Genomic DNA, 26314 nt, shown 5'->3' with positions numbered 1-26314 from the left:
CTTGGAGTTGTGTCGCATACCCCCAGACCTCCTAGTAAAAGGTTACAGGAGCTCACAAAACCTGCAAGAGAGAAAACCCTGCAAGGGTTATCTAAGGAGATGATGACAGAGATCACTCCTTTACCACTGGAGCAACTCACTGGAGTAACTACGAGATCAGGAGCAAAGGGGCAACCCAAGACTCCTAGGAAAAAGCCAGCAGCAAGCACTCCAGTGCTTCCAACAAGGACTTCCCCTCGGTTGTCCACAGTTACACCTGTAACTCCACCTCCAGCTGAGGCTGAGAGGGAGGTACAACCCTGTGTGGTTGAACTAGACTCTGAAGAAGAGCTAGTGGTAGGCCAAGAATTTATTGGAGATCTGGACCGTGAGGACCATCCTGAGCTGCAGTCTTTACTGGCAGAAGGTGGGCCCAGCAGGGCAGCATTTCGTAAGGGACAAAGAGAATGTCCAACTCTGAAGGGTCTCCGCCACCAGGCAGCTGCTCAGGCTGATGGGCAAGAGCCTGGGAAGTATAGGTTGCACTGGGATGATGGCCTCTTCTACAGTGAACCAACTGAGTCTGAACCTGGAGACTACAAGCGCCTTGTAGTACCTCAAGAAAACAGACAACAGTTCTTGCACTTAGCCCACGAGATTCCTTTGGCTGGTCACTTGAGTTTCAAGAAGACCAAGGAAAGGCTCTCACTCTACTTCTATTGGCCAAAAATGGGGGCAGAAGTAGATAAGTTTTGCAAGAGCTGCCATACCTGCCAAACTTCTGGTAAGGTTGGCTCCAAGAATGTGGCACCTTTAGTGCCTCTCCCAGTTGTGGGAGTTCCATTTGAGAGGGTAGGGATTGACATTGTTGGTCCCCTTGATCCCCCAACCTCCTCAGGCAACAGGTTTATCCTTGTTGTAGTAGACCATGCTACTAGGTACCCTGAGGCAATTCCTATGAGGACTGTTACAGCTCTGGCTGTAGCTAAGGCCCTCCTTGGTATTGTTTTACCAGGGTTGGGTTTCCTAAGGAAGTAATATCCGACAGGGGGTCAAACTTTATGCCCCACTACATGAAAGCCATGTGGAAGACCTGCGGAGTTACTTACAAGTTCTCAACCGCATACCACCCCCAGACCAATGGGTTGGTAGAAAGGTTTAACAGAACCATGAAGAGCATGATAGGTGCTTTAGAGGAACCCCTGAAAAGAAAGTGGGACCTTCTACTGCCATGCCTTCTCTTTGCTTATAGAGAAGTCCCTCAGGAGGGAGTAGGTTATTCTCCCTTTGAACTTCTCTATGGCCATCCAGTCAGAGGTCTGTTGGCCCTGATTAAGGAGGGATTGGAAGGTGCTCCTCCCCTCAAGCCAGTCAGAGTGACTGACTATGTGATAGGTCTCCGAAGGAGAATGTCACACATGATGGCAGAAGCTAGTGATAACCTGAAAGCTGGACAAGCTTTGGTCAAGCATTGGCATGATCAAAAGGCTAACATGGTTGAGTTCACTCAAGACCAGCTAGTTCTTGTTATGCTCCCAACAAGGCAGAGGGCCTTGCAAGACAAATGGATGGGACCCTTAAAAGCTGTGGGAAAACTTGGGGAGGTCAACTATCTGGTGGATCTGGGCAGACCCAGGGAAGCTCCTAGAGTCTTGCACACCAACCGACTGAAAGCGTACGTCTCCAGACCTGAAGTAGGAGCCTTGCTTCTAGCGTCAGCACCAGAGGAAGAAGAGAGTGAGTCTCTCCCTGATCTCCTCAGAGGTGTACCTTTAGATGAGAAAATTGAAGGAGTCAATCTCTCTTCAGATCTGACACCTGAGCAACAAGAGGAGTGCAAATCTATGTTAAATCCGTTTGCCTCCCTGTTCTCACTCTCACCAGGCTTGACCCCTTGGGGACAGCATGAGATACTCACCGGTGACTGTCTGCCATTCAAAAGCAGAGGATACAGAATGTCAGAAAATGTGAGAACCCATATCAAAGGGGAGGTCAAGAAGATGCTTGATCTCGGGGTAATAGAGCCCTCTACTAGTCCATGGTCTAGCCCAGTTGTGTTAGTACCAAAGGCAGGATCCAAAGACTTGAGATTCTGTGTGGACTATAGAGCTCTTAATGCAGTCACGAAGACTGATGCCCACCCTTTGCCAAGGACAGATGAGTTGGTGGATAAACTTGGTGCAGCCAAGTACCTCAGCACATTTGACCTTACGTCAGGCTATTGGCAAATAGCCTTGACAGACCATGCCAAGGAGAAAACTGCATTTTCAACCCCAGTTGGCTTGTACCAGTTTAAGGTCATGCCCTTTGGATTGAAAAATGCACCTGCTACATTCCAAAGGGTGGTGAATAAAGTTCTAGCTGGGATGGAGGACTTCTGCATGGCATACTTGGATGACATTGCAGTCTTCAGCCACTCCTGGGAGGAACATGTGAACCACCTAGGACATGTTTTGCAGGCTCTTGAGCAGGCCAATTTGACTATCAAGGCAAGTAAATGCCAGATAGGTCAAAGTAAAGTGGTCTACCTTGGGCATGAGGTAGGAGGTGGAGAAATAAGGCCTTTGCTCAGCAAAATTGAAGCTGTGCAAAATTGGACAACACCTACTACTCAAACCCAGGTGAGAGCCTTCCTAGGCCTCACTGGGTATTACAGGAATTTCATTGAGAACTATGGAACCATAGCTTCTCCACTGAATGTAATCTCCTCTCCAAAATTCCCTTTAAAGGTCAAATGGAATGAGGAGTGCAATCAGGTCTTTGAAAAACTGAAGAAAGCTCTTTGCCAAGCTCCAGTACTGAGAGCTCCTGACTACCACCAAACTTTCATTGTACAAACTGATGCTTCCAATGTAGGTATAGGTGCAGTTCTAAGCCAACTGGATGAGAAGGGTAGGGAGCACCCCATTTGCTTCATCAGCCGTAAGCTGAAGGATCCTGAGACAAGGTGGGCAACAATCGAAAGAGAATGCTTTGCTATTGTGTGGCTCTGAAGAAGTTTAGGCCATACTTGTATGGTTCTACTTTTGTCATTCAAACTGACCACCAACCCTTGAGATGGTTAATGCAAATGAAGGGAGAAAATCCAAAGCTATTGAGATGGTCAATCTGCCTGCAAGGGTTTGATTTCACCATTGAGCACAGGTCAGGGTGTCACCATCAAAATGCTGATGGACTCTCTAGGATGTATGTCATCGACTAGAGGTATGAGGTTCATCCAGGAGTGGATTCAATCCTCCTGTCCCTTAGTCTGGGGGGGAGGGGGCGAGGGTTAGGGAGAATTCTCTGTTTAGGCTGAAATTCCTAACCCAGTGAGTCCCCCAGCAGCTTTGCTGGATTTTTGGGGTTTCTTTTTTTCTCCTGCCAAGAGTGAGACTCTTTTACCCTCACTCCTGGGCATGATTTCAGTGTGTTTCTTTGACTCTAGATGTGTTTAATGGGCTATGGGGTCTTTTACTCCATAGGGCTTCATGTGTTTTTGTGATGTGTGTTACACAGCACCCTCAGTGCAGCAACACAGGGGTGTCATAGTGACTCCCCAGTATAGACTCCATACCCTGGGACTGACTACTGTCTCCCAGGGCCTGTAAAGTCACCATTGACTTTACTAGTCTTAAATTCTGAACAGAACCAGTACAAACCATCATATTGTGGACGTACTGGCTGGGGCAATTCAATTGCCCCGGGGTCTGTTAGTCGAGGGGGCACGTCTCCGTCCCCCCTAATCGAGTTTTGGCTGGTGGCAGTGGATACTACTTTTTATATTCAACCGCGAATATTTCTCTATGGGATTTTCCCATTGTTCGAGGCTACTGCCTTTATTTATTTAATTACGATAGCCTCGAACATACCGCCGGTTTATTTAATTAATATTAATTCTCCGGTTGGTATTTTTTGCCAAAACTCGGTTCTAAAATGGCGTTTGTGTTCTCTTCTGTGACTCCAACCCAAGTCGAGCCCTTTGTTCCACTCTTTGGCGGGCTTCTCCACAGAAGCCCTCCAAAGTGGTGCCACTCTGTCTGAGGTACTTAGCAGGGGTGGAGGGGGATTTAGGCACCCTGGACTGAGTTGCCTAGGCAACTCAAGTCGCACTCCGTCCTGATTGGCCCAAGTGGTGAGCCGTCCGGCTCACCATTTAGCATGTTTGAGTGACAGCTAGGCTGAGTGAATGGGGGTTTTCTGCATAAAAGCAGGGCTTTGGGGACTTCAGAAGTCGCCACAGGACCTAAGAATCCGACAAGGGAGAAGCTGAGCTGACCTGCCACGACGACACCACCGGTGGAGCCCTGCTGGACCGTCTCACCACTTTTCCCAACGACAGAGGAGATCTCCCGCCGGAGAGTCTTCTTCCTTTGACTGGTGGGGATAACCAGTTTCACCGTCTTTTCGCCTTCCCGACGAATCTCGTGGCCGCCTTGCCTGTGCCAAGCACCCCGGCAACCGGGATACCACGTTTTACCACTACCGTGAATTAAAGGGTAATACCTTTAACCGGAAAACTCTGTGGCTGGTTTCTTCCCTGGCAGTGCAACGACCTTCATCTTTCCTCCAAGTCGAGATCTTCTCTTCCCCTGGATGACGACGAGACTTGCACCCACTGCCACGAACAACTGCCACCGCTGGAGGATCCTTCCCACTTAAGGTACTGTGTCCCGCCCGGCTTCCCTTGCCACCGACTGTACGGGGTAGATTTAGCCCTCGGCTTTCGAACCTGGGTTAGCCTGGGACACCCTGGCTAAACTTTTCTGAGCCTCTCTAAACTCTTTTCGAACTCTCTGCAAGACTTTCTAAGCCTAGTGTAACTGTGTGATCTGGGGCGCATTTGTGCTCTGCTCTCTCTAAGAGTGGGCCCAGCCTATGGACTTTGGCTCACAAGTGACTTTTGCTCTTCTGCCTTGCTAATAGTTTTCCTAAATATTAGAGTGGTGTACCTTCCCATATTCTGTCCTTTTCCCTCCCTTCTTCATAAACTTATTGGAGTGCCATCTATAGTTAAGCGCTCACCTCTGTATGGAAATAAGTGGTGTTAACTAAGACTTCTCTGATAAGGAACAAGGGTTGTATATATTAAAATAGTAACTGTGTTTAGAGTGTTTTACCATAAGAGTGCTGGAGTGTTTCAAACAGTGTGTTTTTAAATAAATAATCATATACTCTGATACGAAAGCTCTGGTCAGTGTTTGCTTGTATTGTTGTATCTGAGTGCCTATTGTGTATACTTTGCATACTGCCTAACTCTTCTTGAGGTAAGTCTGACTGCTCAGCCACAGCTACCAGGTAAATCTGGGTGGTACAGACTGCTACCAAGTGGGTTTACTGCTAACACCTGTAGTCCTAAATCTTTTGCAGTGTTCCCAAAGGGAACTGCACAGGTTTCTGCCTAACAGTGATCATTAAAATGTCTAAATCTTACTCCAAGTTCAACGAAAAAAGAAAACCTGTGACCGCTAAAACCAGAGAAGTTGAATACAAACACGACAGAGGCTTAAATCTTTAGATACCATACTGTAATGAATTAATACATCCCTAGTTAAAATCAAATTCCATCTAAATCTCAGAAACAAACGTCTAACAGAACGATGGGGATGAATGGTTAAGTAGGGGGCCTTTCACCAGCAGATTTGAAGCAAAGTCTCAAATGTTGTAATGACTAGTAAGAGTGAAAAGAATGAATCGTCGAGGCCCAATCATGTTAAAAGAGAATTTGTTTTACCTTTGTCGGATTGTCAATTAAATCTCTGGGATACAGCCCCAAATCACACAAGAGTTGAGTGCAGAAATCTGAGTATGCACACATACATTTGTTGCCTCCTTCATTAATAATCATTTTTAAATCTGTGAATAGGCAATACACATTAATTGAACTCAAGATTTTGTAATAGAAAGATAAGTATTTCCAATGGGCTCGACTTTTGAGTGAATAAGGGCATACCTCATACCTAACAGCAGCCAAAGAAATGCTACTTGGTACCTGCAAGACTCTCCTCCACAATTTCCCCTCTATGACAGTGACATAATCTAAAGCCCACTATGGTAACATTTCTATGCCATATACAAGTTTTGGCACAATTTTTCAAACTTCACAGAAGGCAAGAGGGAAAATCTGCCGTACCTAAAATCAACACAAAGGATTTGGTTGCCAAGCACCTCCCCACGGGACATTAACCACTATTTGACTAAAGCTTTGTGTTGTTTAATAAAGATGGGGCATCTCAAATATATAAAACTTCTTGACCGAAACACCAATTAAATGTTTTGACTTTTTTTCTTATTTGTACAATGCACAACTTTGGTTTTATTAGAGTTCATTTTAAGACTATGAGCTGTAGCAAATGTAGAGAAAGCATTAATCAATCATTGGGAGCAGAGCTGAAAAAATGTTGTCCAAAATTGCTGTGGGCCGATAGTTCAATGAATCAGAGCCATAACCTTTTTATAGATTGGTAATATATGAGCAGAAGATAGAATTTTGGGATAGGTATGCGTAGAAACTATATTCTTACATAAAAAGCACAAAATAGATGCCCAGGTGTTAGGGTCACCTTTGAATAACAGGTTTGAGAGATTATTTGATCCAGGCTCCCGTGATGAGCGAATCTACTAAATGATTTTGCGAATAGAGTTAGTCAACGGACAAACTCCAGTTACTATTGCAGTACTAATTGATGTTACCGAATTGTTGACACCATCTACAAACCCAGAAAAAACTTTACTAAAATGTATAACCCATTGATGTTCAGACACAGAAGAAATTCTATGTCCGGGTTCGTTGCCTTCCATGTCATTCATCAAATGCCAAAAGGATCGAGTATCTTTGTTTCTCAAAACCGGAATCATGCTCTCTGCACCCTGTTGGGTATGGAGAGCACGGCTGCCCCGCAACCAATTTCTATATGATTGTTTAACATTTCTAATTAGAAGATATTTACAATCAAAACAAAGACTCACAGAGGATCACAGAGCTCTGATTAATTGAATTTATTAAAGTCTCTAGATTACCAAGGCCAACATGCCCAATAGATGTTCAGTAGCAATATTTCTAGAGAAAGATTAAACTTCAGCATAATATGGGTTGCTAAAATCCCAAACATTCATGTAATAGAATTGACAATGATTGCAAACCTAGATGTTTGAACCGTAGTACGTAAGCACCAAATGGCTATCCCAAAGCTCCTTTTTTAGCAGGTTGGAAACAAACTGTATCATAATCAAATGCTGGACATTGCAACAAACATGTTTCTTGAAGAGATACCAAAAAGGGGTCTTTTAACAGTTTTCCTACTTCAGGATGTGTCAACAAAACAGAATGACCCCTAGTATTCCATGAAAGAAGGGTCAGGTGAACACTCTTAGACTGAATATTAGGGAAAATGAAAAGAGTGTAGATTTGTATTGGCCGACCAAGGCCGTCGAAAGCCAAGACCAGTCCCTACGCTGTTCTTTGGCCATCAGTACACTTTTAAACTGCTGACTCTCTCATAGTTGGTCATTTTCCCTATGAAGAGAGACTACAATATCTTTGAGAAAAAACTTAGACTTGTATCCCACATTCGGTCCTTCTCTACACAACCTCGAGTCCTTAAATAGAGAAAGATGGTATAAAATGGCACTATCTGTTCTAAAATGATCCATAAAGTAGACACAGTCAATGTCACCAGATACTATAGCTTGAAGTGAGGGTATTGAGCAAAGCAGTCTTAAGATGTTCAGCAAGAACACTTTCCAGAGGCACTTGGAAACCCTGGGAGTTTCCATCCTACTGAGAGATTATGGAACTTCGAACAGCCACTGGCCTTTTCCAAGAAGATTATTACGATTGAGCAAAGACCTATCTTCTACATGGTGGTCATTATCCTGGACTAATGCAGAGTTAACTCTGGGCATTGCTGAAGTAAAAGAAAAAGGTTTAAAAGCACTAGTGATGCTTTCTGGCCATCTGCTTGATTGAAAGCTGGAGCATGCTGGGGCAACAACAGTGACCGGTGGATGGTTAGATACCGGACATTCTGGAACACAATATTAGCCAACCCTGATTAAAACTTAATCTTAAGGGGCCTTTTAATGAAGTTCCAATTGTCCCACCATGATGATACTTATTTTTGATTCCAGATGGCTCAAGTTATTCAACTGGCTTATCCCACAGCGCTTGTTCTGCAGTTAAAATGAAGAGAGAGCCTACCCAATGCAGGCTAGAACTACTGGCCTCCGAAATCAAAGGTTGAGCAGGCTGCTGCATATTGAAGACAAAAGAATCCAACTGCCTCCCCTGAGGTACTAAACTAGACACTGGAGCCTCGACAGAGTCATTTGATATCCTAGGGGTAGTTACTCCAATTGATGTTAAGTCCTAGACGTCAATAGTGTTGAAGTGCATGTGTGTTGATTAAAGTTTAGCTTTAACCTCAGATTGTTTTAGCAAAGTACGAAGAAAATGTTTAGACACTTGCTTATACTTTTATGCAGTGGTATATTTTTTGTCTTCCTAAGCTGTTTAAGGCGAACATTTCACTGATTTATAAAAGGGAGAAGAAGGTCACCATTCCCAACAGCACTAACAGCAGTGGTCAACTTACTTGCTATTTGTGTTGGCTGCACATTAGAAAAATTTGAAACAACACCCTCTGTCAAGAATATATCATCCCCAAGAGTTAAATCAACAACCACGGGTGTAGAAAGTTTGAGAGAAGAAAGACGCTCAGAATTGGCCGTTAGCAATGTTAATAACCTCATTTGAGGTCCTGGAAGTGGAAGGCATAGCCGATGGAACGGCATAGGTAGTTTCCAGTTGCGAACGTTCCCTCGTCAATCCACTAGTGGTAGCTTCCTGAACAACAACAGCCAAATCCCACTTATGAACCGAAATCACCTTGCTCACCTGACCCACAGGCCCAGAGGCCTGCCCATAGTTAGAAAGAAATTGTTTTGTTGTAGTGTTCAGTTTCACATTTTCAAATTTAAAAAGAAGAGAGTCAAGCAATGCGTGTAACTTGGTTTCAGTTTTTATCCCTTCATAAAGAGAGACCAACACACATAGGTCTTTAGTCATTTCTGTCAAGGCTTCCGAAATTGAGGGATCATTGCATCCAGAGTTTAAAAGCTGCGGATAGTCGCATGGGCGGCACATATGCAGGAGTAGAATTGAATGATGAAAATGAAGAATCAGAGTCTTAATAAATACACCTGATTGAATATCTGGGGGTGTAGTCAGCATATGTATTGAGTCCTCGGCCACACACAGCGTGTTAGCTGAGATTTCGGTGGCAGAAATACCGGCAGCCGTTCGTGCAGATTCCACAGGTTGTAGATGTGTAGGGTGAACAGATTTAAAAAGTAAAAAACCGGGTCAGGGCAACTAACATAAAAGTAGGAGTAACTCTTGAAAGTTGCTTTCAAGGTACTACCCTTCAATAGCAGTTGGAGTAGAAAGGGGTTTAAGTGTTACTGTTCAGATAAACCCATATTATAATTAAATTATCACAAACTAACGCTATCTTAAGGTGTAAAATGCAGTCTTTTTTCTGTGTGAGATTGTGCATTCCTGCCTGCCAGCCATAAAGTCCTCATAGACATGTTTCTGCACCCTGTGCAGTTTTAGCACAGTAGACTAGAATCAAGTTTTCAAGTGGCAATAAGACACAATGCTGTTTAGGGCACGACGGGCTAAAATCAAATTTCAAAGTAGGGAACAAAAGTAGGGTACAGTAGGCTTGTTCAGCATAGTAAAGTACAGTGTAATGGGTAGCTTCACTAAGGCACAGTAGGCTAGTTCAACACAGTATAGTACAGTGTAATGGGTAGGTTCACTAAGGCACAGTAGGCTGGTTCAACACAATATAGTACAGTGCAGTAGGCAGGTTCACACAGTCAGAATCACAGTCGTAATAGGCTGGTTCACTCAGAATAGTGAAGTGCAGTGGGCGTGTTCACTAAGGTGGCATAGGAAGTTCTAAGGTAGAAGGCCAGTTCAGTTGGGTAGGCTAATATAAGGTGCTGAGACACATTAGTTGAATAGGCTAGTTCAGCATAGCAGGCGAGTAAATTAATCAGGTAAGCTATTAGAGGATGCTGAAGCACTGATATGATATAAGCCTTTGCCTTATGTTGGCCTTTGCCCTAGCATTGCCCCAGCAGATGGTATAGTGATTGCAGTAGCAGGTATAGTCTGGGTGGGAGGCAGAGGCTTACTGGTGGAGCTGGAATTTACCTAACTCCTGGTGCAGCACCTCGCTGGTGTTTCCTGGCAGACTCTGGGCCGGAGGGGTAAGGGCAGCAAACCTTTCAGCAACTGTGGCAAAGTTCTCAGGGCCATTTTAAGTTTGAAAAGGTGTGTCCTCCTCCACATAGGTGGCAACATTCTGAGGGTTTCAAGGGACCAGCAGCTTGATGGGGCACCTATGGTTCATGGGCATACTGGTAAAGATGGATCACCCCTTCCCTGGATGGCGGAGGCAACCGTCTTGCAGTGCAGGGGAAAGTTGTAGTGGCTAAGGAGAGTTACGCTTGGAGTAGGTTAGCGATGAGGCGCAGCTCTTTCACTTGCTGCGTCAGATTTGACTGAGACTCAAGAGGAGGCTTGGCCACTTTTAATGATGGGCTGTAAACAGTGACCCTTTGGCCTGAGGTACAATGAGGGCTAACTACCAGTTACCTTGGAGGTGTTGCGTACCTCTCGAATCAGCTCCTGATAGTTTGGCAGCAACAGGCGTCTGTCTCTGAGTCTCAATTGTAGGAGCATGAGTGGCGCAGTCTTGGTCCCAATGCATCATTTGCCTCACTCTGGCAAAGTTTGACAGCCTCAATGCCCTTTTTTAGAGCCAGTTGTAACACATGTTCAAGTTTGGCCATGTAATCTCAGAGTCTTCACCAGTAGCCAGATGGGTGTTTTAGAACTGGGCTGTCATATCTACTCCTGATTCAGTGGTCCCAAAAGCCCCGTTGAGGGTGTGCAGGACATCCATTGGAGGGGATTTGGGCTGTGTTGCTTGTAAGGGCTGGTTGACTTAAGGGCAGGCCCAAAAAGAGACTTATTAATGTGCCATCTCTTCTCCTTCTCAGGAGCTGGCCAGACCACTTCTCTCCAGCCTCTTTGCCAGCACCTGTGCCAGGGGCCGGCCCACCTGCTCCTTCGGCTCCATCGCCACCTGGCCCTGGCCAACAAGAGAGTGGGTGATACACTCACTTGCAGCCTTTCTCTGGACAAGAACTGTCCAAGACTGGGATTCAGTCTCAGCCCGGGTCAGTTGGAATATCCGCAGAGAAAGGCTGGGAGTGGGTTCAGTCAGAACCAGAAAATAACCAGAACCCCCAGCTTATAGCAATTTTGCGATCTGTATAAAACCTGCAAAATCAGCCGTTCTAAAACGTGAAATCAGACGTTTTTTTTAAAAAAAAACTGCAAAAGTGGCTGTTTTTGCAAAAAACACCTGCGAAAAACGTGCATTTTCAAAAAATAGAAAAGTGACGCTAAAAAAATATTTAATCATGCTAAGAGGGTGAAGGATGGAAGGGGGTAGCAGTGTGCCAGAGGGGGAGCGGTGAGCCACAGGGGTAAGGGGAGAGCGAGTGGTGGCCCGCAGGGAGGGAGCAAGGGGATTGCTAGGAGTAGCATCTGTCACCCCTGGCAACTACTAATAGACGTCAATGAAAACTATCTCCAGCAAATATGTATGATTAACAGGGGCCCGAAAACAAGTCAGTTTGTCCAAATCTCCCATTGACAAGATTGAAAAAACGAATTTCCTTTTTAATTTTTATTTATTGTGCATTAGCCAAAAAAATATTACTTTTAACACAACTTAAATAAAAGAAGATCAAAAACAAATGCATCAATTTAACATAGATAAGCAGTACAAAAGAAATAAAAGGGGAGCGGAATGGATTAATAAAAACAAGATAAGAGACCTCAAATTCTTGGCAAAGCATTCGCCATCCCCTCTATGCCTAACAGGTTAAGCTCTTTTAAAACTAAGACCACCTCAAATGTAAGAAAAATGTATTGCCAGTCATGAATCTATCCCAAAACACATCTGAGAGAGAGTCGGAGTCATACACAAAACGTTTGAGTCTAGAAACTCTCAGGTGCCAAGTCCCGGCACACTCAAAAGATGACGAATTGTCTGAATTACATTAGCACTAGACGTATCACACAGATTAGTGGGATAGAGATCATTAACACGGATATGGAGCATTTCCACGGTAGGCAGCAAATTAAGCCTTAGTCTTAGAAAATCCATCCGTGTTCTTGCATCTGCCGATTTCTTCAAATATTGCGGCAGGAGGGATCTTGTTTTATCTATTGGTGATTTCTGAAAGTCTGAATGTGCAAGGGCTGCTTAGGCAGAGGAATGGACCCCTAAACTAAAGTTTACTGCACCCCATAGATTCAGAGAGAATGATGGCCGGAGGGCAGGTGAGACATGGATGGAGGATGGAAGAAATGTGCTTTGCGGCAGTAGAGGGGTGTAAAAAAACGTTCACTGATTGGATAAGTCAGCATAGCACCTTCCATCATGCATACAATAGCTTAGTGGATTAATGCTCCAGGTGCAGAGATTTGCATAACCTGCAGGGCAAATGTTTTAATTAGGCATTAACAGTATTGAGTTGCCGCATAATAAACAGGCGATCATTAGGTATTAGCATACTTGATCAAAAAACATTTGACCTTTTTGATTTGACTGAAATTTGTTTATTGTTTTTTCGGTCAAATAAAATAAAATAAAATAAAATAAATATATGTTGAGGGGTAAGGGAATAGGTTAAGGTGGGGGAAGTGGCAAGGTGATTGTGGGATTGCGGTGTTGTCCCCCTCATTTTCAACCAAAAAACGACCAAATAAAATGTGGTCAAATTGGTAAAGGTCAAATATTTTCAACCAAGTAGACCTAAATCGATCATTACAGGCATGCAAAAAAAAAAAGTTTTTCCTGGTGCAGAGTCAGTTTCACGGTTGTTGTCCCTGACTCAATCATTTCATAATTGATGACCTTTTGAGACACCAAATCTATCAGAGTATCTCTTGATTTCCAGTCTGGCTGTGCTTCTGAAGGCATAGTAGTGTTTTGGTAAAGACACATACACATCGGTTTCTTTCCATTTCTGCTGGTAAGAAAGCTCAGTGAGTTTTTGTTAGTTCTTCACATATTTGCAGGCAATTTGAGATGTCAGGTTCCAGTCCCAGTGAGATGGCTCATTTGGTTGAGTGCCCCCAATAAAGATTACACGATTTAATTCAAGTAACATAGCCCAGCTAATGTTACCTGCTGCAGATCTCTATGTAACCTGCAGGCCAAAGGTTAAAGTCCACACAGGGCCAATTTCCCCTTTTGTTTTTTGTGTTGAATAAATTACGAAACGGCATGCACCTTTTATTAAAACACCATAAAGCAATTACGTTTGTAGTGTTTGTTCTATAAGTGTTCCTTATGCCTTACATCGCCCTCCTGTGTTTTCCCTTTTTAAGTCAGCAAGTTGGAAGTCAAAATATTGGCAGTGAAGACTCAGCCTTTCACCCTTCTTGGGTTTATGCAATCACTACCAGCTGGGCATGGTAACACCTATTAAGGAAAACATCAAGGAATGGTTGAACTAGCCAAACAGGATGCAAATGTGTGACCTTGAGACAGAACAAACATCTCGAGCATTCTTGATTCTTTGATGCTCTACTTTTAACTTCATGAAAATAAGAACTTGGCTTTTTGCATCGGCTTAGAAGACCCTTACTATTACCTTTTGTTCCAAACCACGAGCTTGTCAAACCGTTTCTTGTGACTAGCTCACGGCATGCAAAGGCGTGTCCATTTGAGCTGCTGTTGTCTTCAATTCTGAGACATGTTCCAAATGATGGCACAATTACTGTCACATATAATTTTGAAAACACATGATGTTTGGGAAACTCCAAATCACAGGGTTATCCAGTATAACTTTGGATTAATTCATATCATTTGTACATACTGCCCCACCCCCCCAATTATTGTGATAAGTGGCTGAATTTTCCAGTTTTATGTTTAAGGTTCCAATTATATTGTTCAAATAAAAGTCGTTTTTCTGTAGCATGCTGTTTTCTAATTTTGCTTTCATTTCCTGTTCAAGGGTTCGCCTAACGCTGCATCTGAAAGATGGAAGAATGAATTAGCCAGAAAGTATTTATACACTTCAGCAACACAAAGGTGGGACAAATGTTACTGTTTGGATTAGCTTGCATAGGCCTTTTTGTTACCCTTGATGCCTATCATAAATTAGTAATAACTGACTTTAAACATGCTATAGCCAATTCTTAGCTCACATGACCTATAAAAGGTGAACGCAGTTATGATATCCCTCATTATGCCACTTTCTGTGCGAAACCAACAAGAGTAAACCACATTCCTTGTGCACTTAACATGCTACTCTAAACTCCAAATGGCTTTTTTATTTGTTCATAAAGTAACAACACGCCCATTGTGTGTGCATTCGATTTTGGAAACTATTCAAGACCTCTCTTAAAAACCTACACTCAATCTTATCACATCTGCATCTTGTGTTGTTCATGAAACCATTTGTGATCTGGTTGTGGTCTCTTAAAAACTTTCTACTCTATTTCATTATAAGAGGAAAATGTGTTTTCTTCTCTCTTGAGGCGATATTTTCCGACTGTGTTGGTAATGGCTTGCTGCCCAAGTAAGGGGTCCAGACCAAGGGCACAACCTCTAACGCAGGTGGCGGTGCTGTTACTGACAGGGTCGGCCCACTCTAAAGGGGGACATCACCATTAGCATCTGCAATGAGCATACAGGGTACTAAGGATCTTCAATAATTAAAAAAAAAGAAAAAACAAGATACTTACGTCAGCAATTCATGCCACTGCTGGGGTCTGGCCGCATTTCAGCTTCCTAAAATCACATACACAACACGAAATCATACTTTAATATCTTGGATAAATATCTTCTGGGCTGTAGGTTGACAATGTTGGAGAAAGGGATTACAATGAATCTGAAATCCTGTCTTGAGGCCAGAAGCCTCATTGTCATCGCTGGTTTGAGTGCTTTGCATGAGGGAAAGACCAAGCTAGCAATTTGCTTCTGCTTTCTCTCTCCCTCTCCCCTGCTAAATTCTTCACTGAAACTGCACTGAATCTGCTACTGGGCCACTCTCACCGACCTCGGTCCTGGGCCCAGCCACTCTCCACTTGCACTGCCTCCCTGGCAACCCCTGCACTACGGGACTGTCTCTGTATCCCTACAGCCCCCCCTTCCCAGCACTTGTCTGCACTTACCTTGCACTTGCCACCAGCTGGCGCTATTTATTTATTTTTTACTCTACTTACTTTGTACTGCACTTCCCCCCTCTCCTTCCCCTTGCACTTTTCCCTTCCCCCTGCCCCTGCACTTGCGCGGTCTGAATGACACCTGGCCTAGTAGGATCGTTGTCTGTCTTCCCCTTGTTCCCCCCTCCCTACCTCGTCGCGCCTTGAAACACTTGTGTATAGGCGCGTTACAAATGCCATATCATATCATATCATATCGTATTCTCAGTAGATGCCCTTTCTCTAGTCACTTATAAGGCCAGCTTAGCTATACTGTATACATGGCATCTCTCTTCTTGTAAAGTCCTTTCGTGCCATGGGCCCAGAACCAATATATATATATATATATATATATATATATCATATATATATATATATATATATATATATATATATATATATATATATATATATATATATTCTGTTCTGCAGTTTATAGAAGTAATTTTCACAGAACAGCAATAGCTGATGAAAAGCATAGTGTGGAGGCAAACAGATGAACATGTATTGCTGATATCAGTATTAATTGAGCCAGGTGCGTTCTAGAGTAAGGCAACCCTAGGCAATCATTTAAGGGGCCACCTGCATCAAGGGCTGGCGGATTTCTCACGACAATGACACAGCAAACAGCAAAAGTGGTAAGCTTTCCAGGTTAGGGGGTGGTAGAATGTCGTTGAGCAGTCGCTAAAGGGCTCAGAGTTGCTATGGTGCAATTTATTACAGCACCATGCATGTGCTGATCTAGGAACAGAATGATCAACAGCAAACAGCATAATAAAAACAATAAGTAAATGGTCACAGTAAGAAATATGTCACCCACTTTGTAATCTTTTAAAAAAAATACTGAGAAACACAGGCTAAGTAGTTTAAACCAGCATAAAATGTGTTTTACTAGTGCTTTGTGGACTTGTGTGAACCCAGGTCAAACAAGGAGCCCCGTCGTTCTAATGGCCACACCACGTCGTATAGGCGGGGCTGAGAGAGGGGTGGCCGGTTTGGGGGAGGGTAGATGGACAGCTGTTCATATGGGGAACAGATCCTGAAAGATGTGGGGGGATCAGTTCCCCATGAGTAAGTCATATTGTAATAGATATAGGAATAATAAAGGACATACGCTGATGTGACATAGCAGTCATCCTGTCAGCATCATCTGGTCTGCATGAAGGGATACGCTGATCTGACATAGCAGTCATCCTGTCAGCATCATCTGGTCTGCATGAAGGGACACTGGTGACTAATGTGGGATATGACCAAGCCTGGGAGGAGCTGGGAGCAGAGTGAGCATCATCCTAGTAACTGAAAAAAATAAAGAAGAATGCCAGTGAACTTGTAGCACCCCCCACAAAGTGTCCCCAAAGGGCCCAGAATCACCCAGAGCACGCACACCATTTAAAGTGTGTGCTTAGTCTCTGTGGTACCAGATGCCACATTTCCTTACATTTTCAATTTAAAGCAGGCACCGTACTACCTTATTTACAGCCCTGATCCATCCTTGAATTCCTTCATTCCAAGATTAGGGGGTTCAGCCACACAGTAGCTCAGAGGTCTTGTCTGAGCTACTGGGTCCAAAACCGTTTCGCAAACTTATCTGTGTGGCCGGTCCTATGGATATGGCGGATGTGTCATCTCCGTGTAAACTCTTGATGTAAAATAACATTACTTACACCATGTATGGTATGGCATCGATTTTGATAGTACTCGAAAAAGGGTTGATAATTTACAATTATTTCTTCATCTACTTTCAGACACATGTCTTTTTGTAAATCTGTACTTGTCATTTCAGTTTTCCCACATGTATGATAAATAATTATCTTACAAATACATTAAATCTCATTTACAAAACTGTAGCCACTTCCATTTTTGGTTTGTTGCTTCGTGTGCTCTCAAAAAAGTCTTGAAACGTTATTTCTGGCTAAGGCTACCTACTCCTTTTTTAAACAATGGCTCGTTTTTGTTGTTTTCCCTTGTAGCAAAATATTATATTTCTGTAATGTCCTACTCCCTAAACATCTCAGGGTCAAATTTGGAGGAGAATAGAATTTGCAGAAAACCCCCCACCAAAGGCAGCAGTGTCGTGACATCTGGTCTAACACCATGGCTGCTAACATGTTTCCAAAGGGCAATAGAATACAAATATGAAATTATGAATATTGTAGAAATCTGTGCAAACACAGAAACTGAATTATTGATGAAAACAACCATTCAGATTGTATTAAGTTGAATCCAAGTGATTTGCCCACGGCTGAAACTACCGCGGGCAAAACGTTTGCATGAGAAAGGTGCGAACTACCAAAAGTTCGCAACTTTCTCATGCGAACATACATATATACTCACACCCACACACACAACACACCCATAACACCCCCCCCACCCACACCCTCAGCACACCCCCACCCACACCCCCAACATAAACAAACCCCACTTACCTTCAGCTTCACGCTGGGTTCCTGCAGCGCCAGTTCCCTTTCACTTCCGTGATCGGGAGCCAGCGCTGCAGGGTTCTTTTCTTTTCTTTTTTTTTTTAAACGGAAGACTGCGGGGGTGTTCCCCGCAGCCCCCGCTCACTATAGCATAAAGTATAGTGAGCGGGTTGATGCGTGGGACACCCCCAGAGCCCCCGTTTCTTTTTTTTTAAACGGAAGGCTGCTACCACCAAAGGTTCGAACTTTTGGTGTTCGAACCTTTGGTGTTAGCATTTTTAGAACTGTTGGTCATTGCGACCATTTTTTTATGGTAAAATCATCCTATACTTATTAAGTTATTTGTGTATTTTTTCTGCATTGTGTTTTAGTTCTATTTGTACATTTCACAAATTGAAAACAAATATGCATAGTAAAATCAACATAAATACATACGTATCAACTCTTAGTGATAAAACAAACAATATTAAAACATATCATCCATACATTCATATTACTAAAGGCTATAAATAAAACATTCCTAATTACTTGCAATTGTATTCAAACTGGTTACTTTAATTGAAATAGCCTGCCAGACCTTGACCAGGGCGAGAGTCCTAGTCAAACGGCAGCCTGACAGGCTGTTTAACCAGAATACCTCACCCTGTATGTCAGTCAAATCATCAACAAAATACACATAGTATTTCGAGCAACAATCATGGAGCTACATAAAGTTAAACCATGTCTCAAGGATTCAACTGTGCCCTCTATTCTACATAAACAACAGGCACGCTTCTCCTTTGGAATAGTCATCCATCTCCCCTTGACTTCCATTACTGCAGCTGCATACAAATACCTCTAGCCACGGGACAAGGAAATTGATAAATGTATCTTTGTGCTTCGCGAAAAGGAAAAAAGAGTTTACAAATGTTTTGTAATGACCTTAACCTCCCGATATAGTCATGGTTCTGAGCCCAATCCCATTCCAAAACATTCTTAGTGAATGCAGCCAACAATGGGCCCAGATCTTCAGACCATTCGGGTGTCCAAGCTTTTGCATCAAAAAGGTATTCATTGCACTTTCTGTACTCATTCAAGGAACTTCACCTACCCGTTCACATTTCCTCTCTCAACATAAATAAAACTGATTGTGAGTTGTCACACATTGTTTTAATGAAAAGTTTCCATTTGCTCATCCTAATAATGGTACTCAAGGAGGTAAGACCCAGTGCGAAACAAATTTCCTGTATCGAGGTAGCATTAGAAAGACCAAATATGCAGTGCCAAAGGCATCCTTCCACAGTATTTGCCCAAAGATCCACATTTATGTGGGAGCATTCCAAAACATAGGCAATGCTAGTGACCAATTTTGCCAATAGAATATCACCATGCCGATTAGGCTATAACCAGCATTATTATTCACAATTATCTTTATTGAAAGCATTATGCCCATTGCCTTCGAGCACCATTTCTGTAGGGCTGATATCTTCTTCGGTGCGATTCGACCTAGTAACCCAAGTAGGGATACAAACATACCCTATACATACTACCACCAATCGTATCAATTCTCACCTCTTCCTTTATTACTTTCCTGAAAAGCATACATTTGGAATTATCAAGACTAAGAACCAAATTATTTGATTGTGCATATTCAACCAAACTATTGGCACTTCTACAAAGGCCAACATAAGTAGTGTCAAAAATGGGCAGCTCATCCACATATATCAAATATAATATTTTGGTACTGCCCAGCATATAAGGGAAATGATGAGTATTTAATAATGAAGCACCAATATCCGATATAAATAAATTAAATAATGCAGTGGCGGGGATACAACCCTGCTTTTCTCCCTTTGCAATGGAAATAGGAGCTGATAATTCACCTGCACAATTCAGCTTGAACCACGCAGTATTATCGTCATGCAACAAATGGCATGCTTCAAGTAAGTCCCCTGGCATTCAGTATTTTATTTATTGCATTCTTGTTTTTTTAAATGTTAAAATGTGTTGAAGATGTTCTGTGTTTGATTTTAATGATGAAAGAAATGCAAACACAGTATGAGATGCATGCAGTGTTGAGTGTACATGGATATAGTAAAGAAAGGAGAGAGACATAGTGAAATATAAGAGAGAAACATCTAGAAAAACCCTTTACATTTTAGACAGAGAGGAAGACAGAGTGAAAGAGAACTATAGCCATATAAAGAGATAGGAGTGCTACAGATAAAGAGAGAAATTTGGAGAACGAGTGAAGGGAGAAATATAAAGTACTATATATAGAGAGACAGAAACAGACATATCAGTAAGATAATGCGAAAGAGAGAGAGAACGGGAGCTCATAGTCAGATTTCAGTCATATAAACAAAGACAGAAAGTTAGAAGTTGAGAAATAAGGATAAGAGGCCTAATGAGAGAGAGAAAGAGGGAGAGAATGACAGGGACACACAGCATTAGAGAGAATGAGTGATAAAGAAGATAAAGAAGGAGAAAGAGAGGGAGAAAGAAAGGTAGAGAGAATGAGGGGGAATCAGAGAAACAGAGGGAGATGAAGACTGTGGTAGAAAGGAGAGGGAGGAAAACAGAGCGAGAAACTGAGAAAGACGGAATGAGGTAGAGAGAGAGGGAGAAAGAGAGAAAAAATGAAAGGCAGAAAGATAGAGCGGAGAATGAGTGTGAAAGAGAGAGAAATAAGTAACGTTAGAAAGATGGAGAAAGAGAGAGAGGAAGAAGGCAGGAGAGGGCTGGGAGAATGAGAGATTGAGTGTATGTGGAAGAGCGTGATAAAGAGATGGAGGGAAAAAAGTGAGAGTGTGAGAAAGAAGGCGAGGGAGTAATATTGAGTGTGAGAAAGAGATGTAGAGAGAATGAGAGATATCAAGAGAATGAAAGATGGAGAAACAAACAGAGAGAATGTGGAGAAATTGAGAGAATGAGGGAGAAGGATAGGGAAAGGTAGAATGAGTCGGAAAAAGGGAGAAAGAGAGCAATAGAAAAGGGTAGGCAAAAATGAGAGAGAGAGGGGGAGAAACAGAGAAAATCATGGAGAAAGAACAAGGAAGAAACACAGATGAAGCGAATGAGGGAGAAAGAGAATGAGGGAGAGGGAGAAGATGAATGAGAAAGACAGTAATAGAGGAAGAAAGTGGTAGAGGTAGAATGGAGAGGGAGAGGGAGAAAAAGAGAGAGGGAGAATTGATGATAGAGAGAAAGAAAGGGGAATAAACAAAGATACGGTGGAATGAGGAAGAAAGACAGAGGGGCAGGGAATACGCAAATGAGTGTGAAAGAGAGCGAACAAGGGAGAAGGTGAAACAGGGCGAATGAGGGAGAAGGTGAAAGAGGGCGAAACAGAGAGCAAGAGGAAGAGTGGAGAGAGAGATGGAGAAACATGAGCATCAATATGGTGGATTTGTCCTAGATGTGTATTGTGCCACTCATTCTAGTAGGCAAATCATCCTACCTATAGAAAAACAATGTACAAAAAGTTGCATAGTCACGCTCAAGTCCCAATGGAACTTCACCACCAAATATGCGATAAAACTGATGTCTCGCTTTGAAAATCACTGTGTGTTCTGTAGAACAATTTATGGCCGGGCTAAATACTGACCCGAAGTCCACTAATAATCCAGTTCAATACAGTTACTCACTGAGAATTGTTCAACTTGATAGAACTTTTGGAATTTGGTTGAAAGTGTTCAAATATTTATGAATACATTTTCAATTTTGTATAAAAACACAGTGTATTCAAAACTTTGTAGGTCCCTAAGCTTTGCAAAAGACCAACAAGATACAGGCCAGTAGTTTGTCTTCTTGTAGGTTGAGTCCGGGGCTGGCCTCTACTGTCCGCACTTTATTATTAAATAGTCCAGGTTCTGTTTTTCTCATTTGGTTAGGTTTTTCATAGTTGAATACATATTCTAGACGTGGACAAGCAAAAAGTAAAAATTGTAATTGAATGGTTAACCTTGTATATTTTTGAATGATGCGTAAAGAAGAAGGTACTTTATAGTGCAGTCCTCCTGCACAACACATGATGAGAAAATAAAACAATGTATTAAAAGAGCACTTTGTTACACATTATAGTCGTATTATGGATTAAACAAACAATTCTAATGAAAAAGTGAACATATCGTATATATATATATATATAAAAAAACTGCCGGAATTAGATGAATGCATAAATTAATAGGTAATACCTCTTGTAAACAACAACTGTCATATGGAACAGATGTAAAAGTGAGGACAAAAGTCTATTCCTGTAAATCGAACATAAAACTGGTAAAACAAAACTAAATATACACAATTTGAAAGATGTTGATGTTGATGATTACTCACGGCCTAAGACATAACTATAGTTTCAGTAACGTATTTTATTTAATGAGAACGCTAGTAACAGCAAAACAGACTTATTGGTTAAAGCATAACTGCTCCCAATTAGCTATGTCAGGAGCATGCTACAAATTGCTGATATTTTTTAGCACGTTTTCTATAAGTAAATGAAGGAAAATACAAAATCACATATTTAATTAAATGAAAATACAAATTGGTCAAATACTTGTGTATCTGTAAAATAAATGATGAAGCAAATCTATATACTGGTAACATTATCACACACATTAAAAATTGACAATTCAATGCATCTTTTTATACCCCTTGGTCTTGTTCAGGTTGCAATGACGATGTTTGCGACAATGACATTCCGTCTGCCTCCTATATATGTAGCATTGATAACAATACGTATATAAATTAATCATTTAGACAAATGTGGTTTACTTTTCTAAGAAGGAACATATTTTAAGATACCACATTAACAGATTTGTTGTTACATTCCACATTCAACCAAAACATTGGTCACATTTTTGTTTTTTGACAACAGAACATGAAATAATAATTTGAAACATATATAAAGCAGATGTATAGATAAAAGATTATTAAAAGGAATGTGACACTGCATCCATCGACACTTAGCATTTAGTGCAATATACGAATATAAGAAGCATACTTGAAAGCCAAGTGAGTTGTCGGTAGATTCTGGTAAAGTTGTGCTAGTAGATGATTGACAATGTATACAATTAATTTGTGAGTAGTCTAAGTCATTGGGGAAAATAGTATATGGGACAAATGCACATATAAAAACGAAATATTCCAATTTAGAAAAAGGGAGATGATAACCAGTTGGATTGTTTAAATTCTATAGTGTAAACCAAAGTACAAAATACAAAAGGTCTAAATGAAAAAAGTTATATATCATATAAGAATCATTAATAATGACATAAATACAGCATCATGACAAGAGACGTGCTATATGTGAGGGGTCAGAAATGTGGAGCGAACAACTTTTAGATATTTTCTCAAACTTTGCCATTTTATTAAAGTAAGAGGTTTCATCAAATGCCTCATTATCCCTACTCTAACGTGGATTTCCCTGCCTGTGCAAACTAAGGAAAACACGCTAACATATGATATCTGGCCCTTACACTTAAACAACAAACTCAAAAAGAAATATATGTCAATTCACAGTAAAATTAACGACTGGATTTCTGGTATATTCCCAGTCTCCATTGGTAACCTGGGTGAACTCCCCTCCAAGCTTTCTGCTGCACCACCTCTGCACTTCAGAGTTTGGGGAAACAAGACCCTCTTGGGACAGGCAGTTGAAATCTGCTTGATAAAAGTTCCGGCATTTCTTGTGTATTCAACCACTTCTGCCTGTATTGCAAACACTATGCTATCTTCTTTCTGCTACTACTGCTGTTGCACTGCACTCAAGCTGCAGCTCCTTCTGCAACTTCAACCACGACCACAGCTGCTACTTCTGCTGTTTCTCATGATCTGCACCTGCTGGAGCCTTTTAAGACTGCAGGTCTTACTCAGGTGTGGGTTGTTAAGCTTAATTGCATGATCTCTGCTGCAACATGGCTTCCTCATCCCACTACTCATGAGATTATGGGATTTATAGTCCCTAAATAAAAATAAGTAAAATAAATAACCAATTATAATTATAATTAGTACCCGGAGAGAGTCAAGCAGAATGCAACACGCATTCTGATTGGCTCTCGCTGGGTCCTTACCCGGCCGAGAATCCTTCGATTCTCGGCCGGGACTCCAGCTGCCTTGTCCTCAGCGGGTGGGTGTGGCAGCCCCTCAGCCAATGAGGAGGCTCGAAGCGGGGCCATCCCCGCTCCGAGCCTCCCCACGGCTGAGAGGCTGCCTCCGCCCCCTGCTGGGGACTCGGGTATGCTTTTTTTTCCCCTTCCCTCCACCCTACCCCACCCCACTTACCTTCTGCTTCTTTTTTTTTCGGGAGCGGACGCGCTGGGAACATTTGTGTTCCCAGTGCGTTTGCTCCCGAAGGCCGCCATGGAAAGACTCCGGTTTTCCCTTTCCTGGCGGCCATTTTCTTGGTTGTTTTTTTTTTTTTTTGTCCCGAAACGCCGTGGCTTTTCGGGACAGAAAACAATGCTTTTAGTGCCCCGGTCACGCATATAATGCAGGCCGGGGTACTAATAGCAGTATGACCCGAGCGGCGGGGGCATTACCTATAACTATGGGCATTACCTATAACTATGGGCCCCGGGGCATTACCTGATTCGGTAATGCCCCCGCCGCTCGGGTCATATTGCTTGATTATTATAATAATAAAAACAGCAAAATTAGGTTTTTCCACTAACTTCTTAGTTAGTTTGGACAAAGGAAGGCAATTCATTCAAATCGTTATTTATATGTTTCCTTGGAATGGACCATGGAAAGAGGGATTTTCATTCTTAGAGTCTTTAACTGGCTTCTTTTCCCTTGTAGTATTCATGAGTGTTACACCAGCTTTGCCCACATCAATGGATTTAGTATGTGGCTTAGTGATATTGTAATGGCAATAGGCCATTACGTGTTTTGGCATTCCCACAAGGTTTTTCTCTTTAAAGGAAAAATACTGTGTCTCATCCCACGGGATCTCCTCACTACCCTGGGCCTTATCTCCTTCCAGCTGCTCCTCCCGCAGTACGCCACCCCCAAGGTCAGTATCAGGAAGCATCTGTCTTTCCCTGGCCACATAGGAGGAGACTTTAGGCAGGGTTTTAGTGAGGGATCCGTAGGATTCATCACATATGAGATTATGGAGATTGTGAGAGGACTGTATATTGAACACTATTTTTTACTGCATATTACCCTGTCTGAGTGTATGTTGAAAGATAGTGGGAACAATATTTTTAATTAACTTGCAAATCATTCTTGGGGACCCTTTTTGGTCAATTTTGATGATTCATACATATCTGCAGGGAAGGGCATGCTGCACACGTGGAAGCGATTTCCCCTTACACCTGCAAGGGCATTATTGGCTTGACCATAAATCTCAGAATCTGGGAAACCAGTTCGGCCACCATGTGCGTACCATGAGATGTCTTTCGGGAAAATATACAACACTGTACCAGGGGTCTTAGCTTAACTAAAATTTGAACACCCCAAAAGAATACAGAAAGGCAGTTTTCCAGAAGTTATAAATTAAATTAAAAAATAATAATATTGATATCAAGAGTGTAATTGGTGTATAAAACAATAAATTGCAAAGTTAGAAGAAAACGTGAGTTCCTGTGGTGGCCACACAGCTATACATACATTTAAATGGCAATACATTAAAAGAAATCGTATAGATCTATATAAATACATTCAAAATGGACAGCCTCTTAATAACTTTTTAAAAATTAATTAAATTAATAATAAGATTAAAACAAGATAAATTATGGCACAAAATACCTGTAGTTATAAAATGTACGTGGTCATTCCGCAACGATGCCAAATTGATGTGCAATAATCATTTCTGTAGTAGAAAGAAGATTGATGGTCTAGGCGAAGAATTCAAAGTCAGATTCAGGCTAAAAAAAACAGGTGGCAGTAGTTTCCCGGTTAAGGCGGCCCAGTACTGGAACACACTCCCACTTGACATGAGAATAGATCAATCCTACTACAGCTTCAGATGTAATATTCTCAAATGGTTTCACTCTAACGACCCCAAGGAACTAGCAAACCTTTGAATCTCGTCTTGACTCTAACCTATTCCGCTTGTACATATGTATATTTTATTTTCACCAGATTTGTTTAAGATAACTACCTGCAATGTCCTTAATGCACCTTTGTGTACCGTTGTGCCCTACTCTGTAACTAAGCTTGAAGTATCCATGTATTCTGTTCTCTGTTGCGCCCAGTTACATTTGGGTTTGGCGCGCCGTACAAATTAATAAACAAACAAACAAACAATCAAACAAACCTTGTACACAGGCATGAGGGGATGTGTATGTGAAATGTGGGTGCATACAGCAAGGATTGTCCTTTAATTCTGTTGGATGAGTAAGCGGAAAAAGTCTAGGCCCTCTTGTTGGACCAGTGACATTATGTTGATTTCCAGGCCAGAGCCTTCAACGCAGTATCAGTAGACACTTTGGCCTCATTACAAGTTGGGTGATGTGGTAAAATGTGGTAGTACCGCACCGCCCAACTACAAGTTTGGCAGAGAGGTGGAGGATTCACCCCCAGCTAAGAGCTGGAGGTGAATCCTCCACCTTTTAGTAAAAAAATGTCAAAATCTGCAGAATTTCTGCTGGCAGAATTACCACCAGTGCTAATACCACTGAAATCCACTGGGAGTCCTCTGGACTTCTTT

At 42.1% G+C, this 26314-nt stretch overlaps 1 protein-coding gene across 1 annotated transcript in view; it reads left to right on the top strand.

The window, feature by feature from the left end:
- The window catches only part of SPMIP7 (sperm microtubule inner protein 7), a 377515-nt gene that overhangs the window by 135155 nt on the left and 216046 nt on the right, over positions 1–26314 (top strand). Inside the window, exon 4 of the mRNA XM_069613424.1 lies at positions 14071–14147. Within this exon, the coding sequence (XP_069469525.1) occupies positions 14071–14147 (77 nt within the window). The remainder of the gene's footprint in view (positions 1–14070; positions 14148–26314) is intronic.

Source organism: Ambystoma mexicanum, chromosome 5p (assembly GCF_040938575.1).
Source record: "Ambystoma mexicanum isolate Mex_15411 chromosome 5p, UKY_AmexF1_1, whole genome shotgun sequence".
NCBI lineage: Eukaryota > Metazoa > Chordata > Amphibia > Caudata > Ambystomatidae > Ambystoma > Ambystoma mexicanum.
The sequence above is the reverse complement of the archived record's forward strand: the minus strand, read 5'-3'. Positions and strand labels throughout refer to the sequence as shown.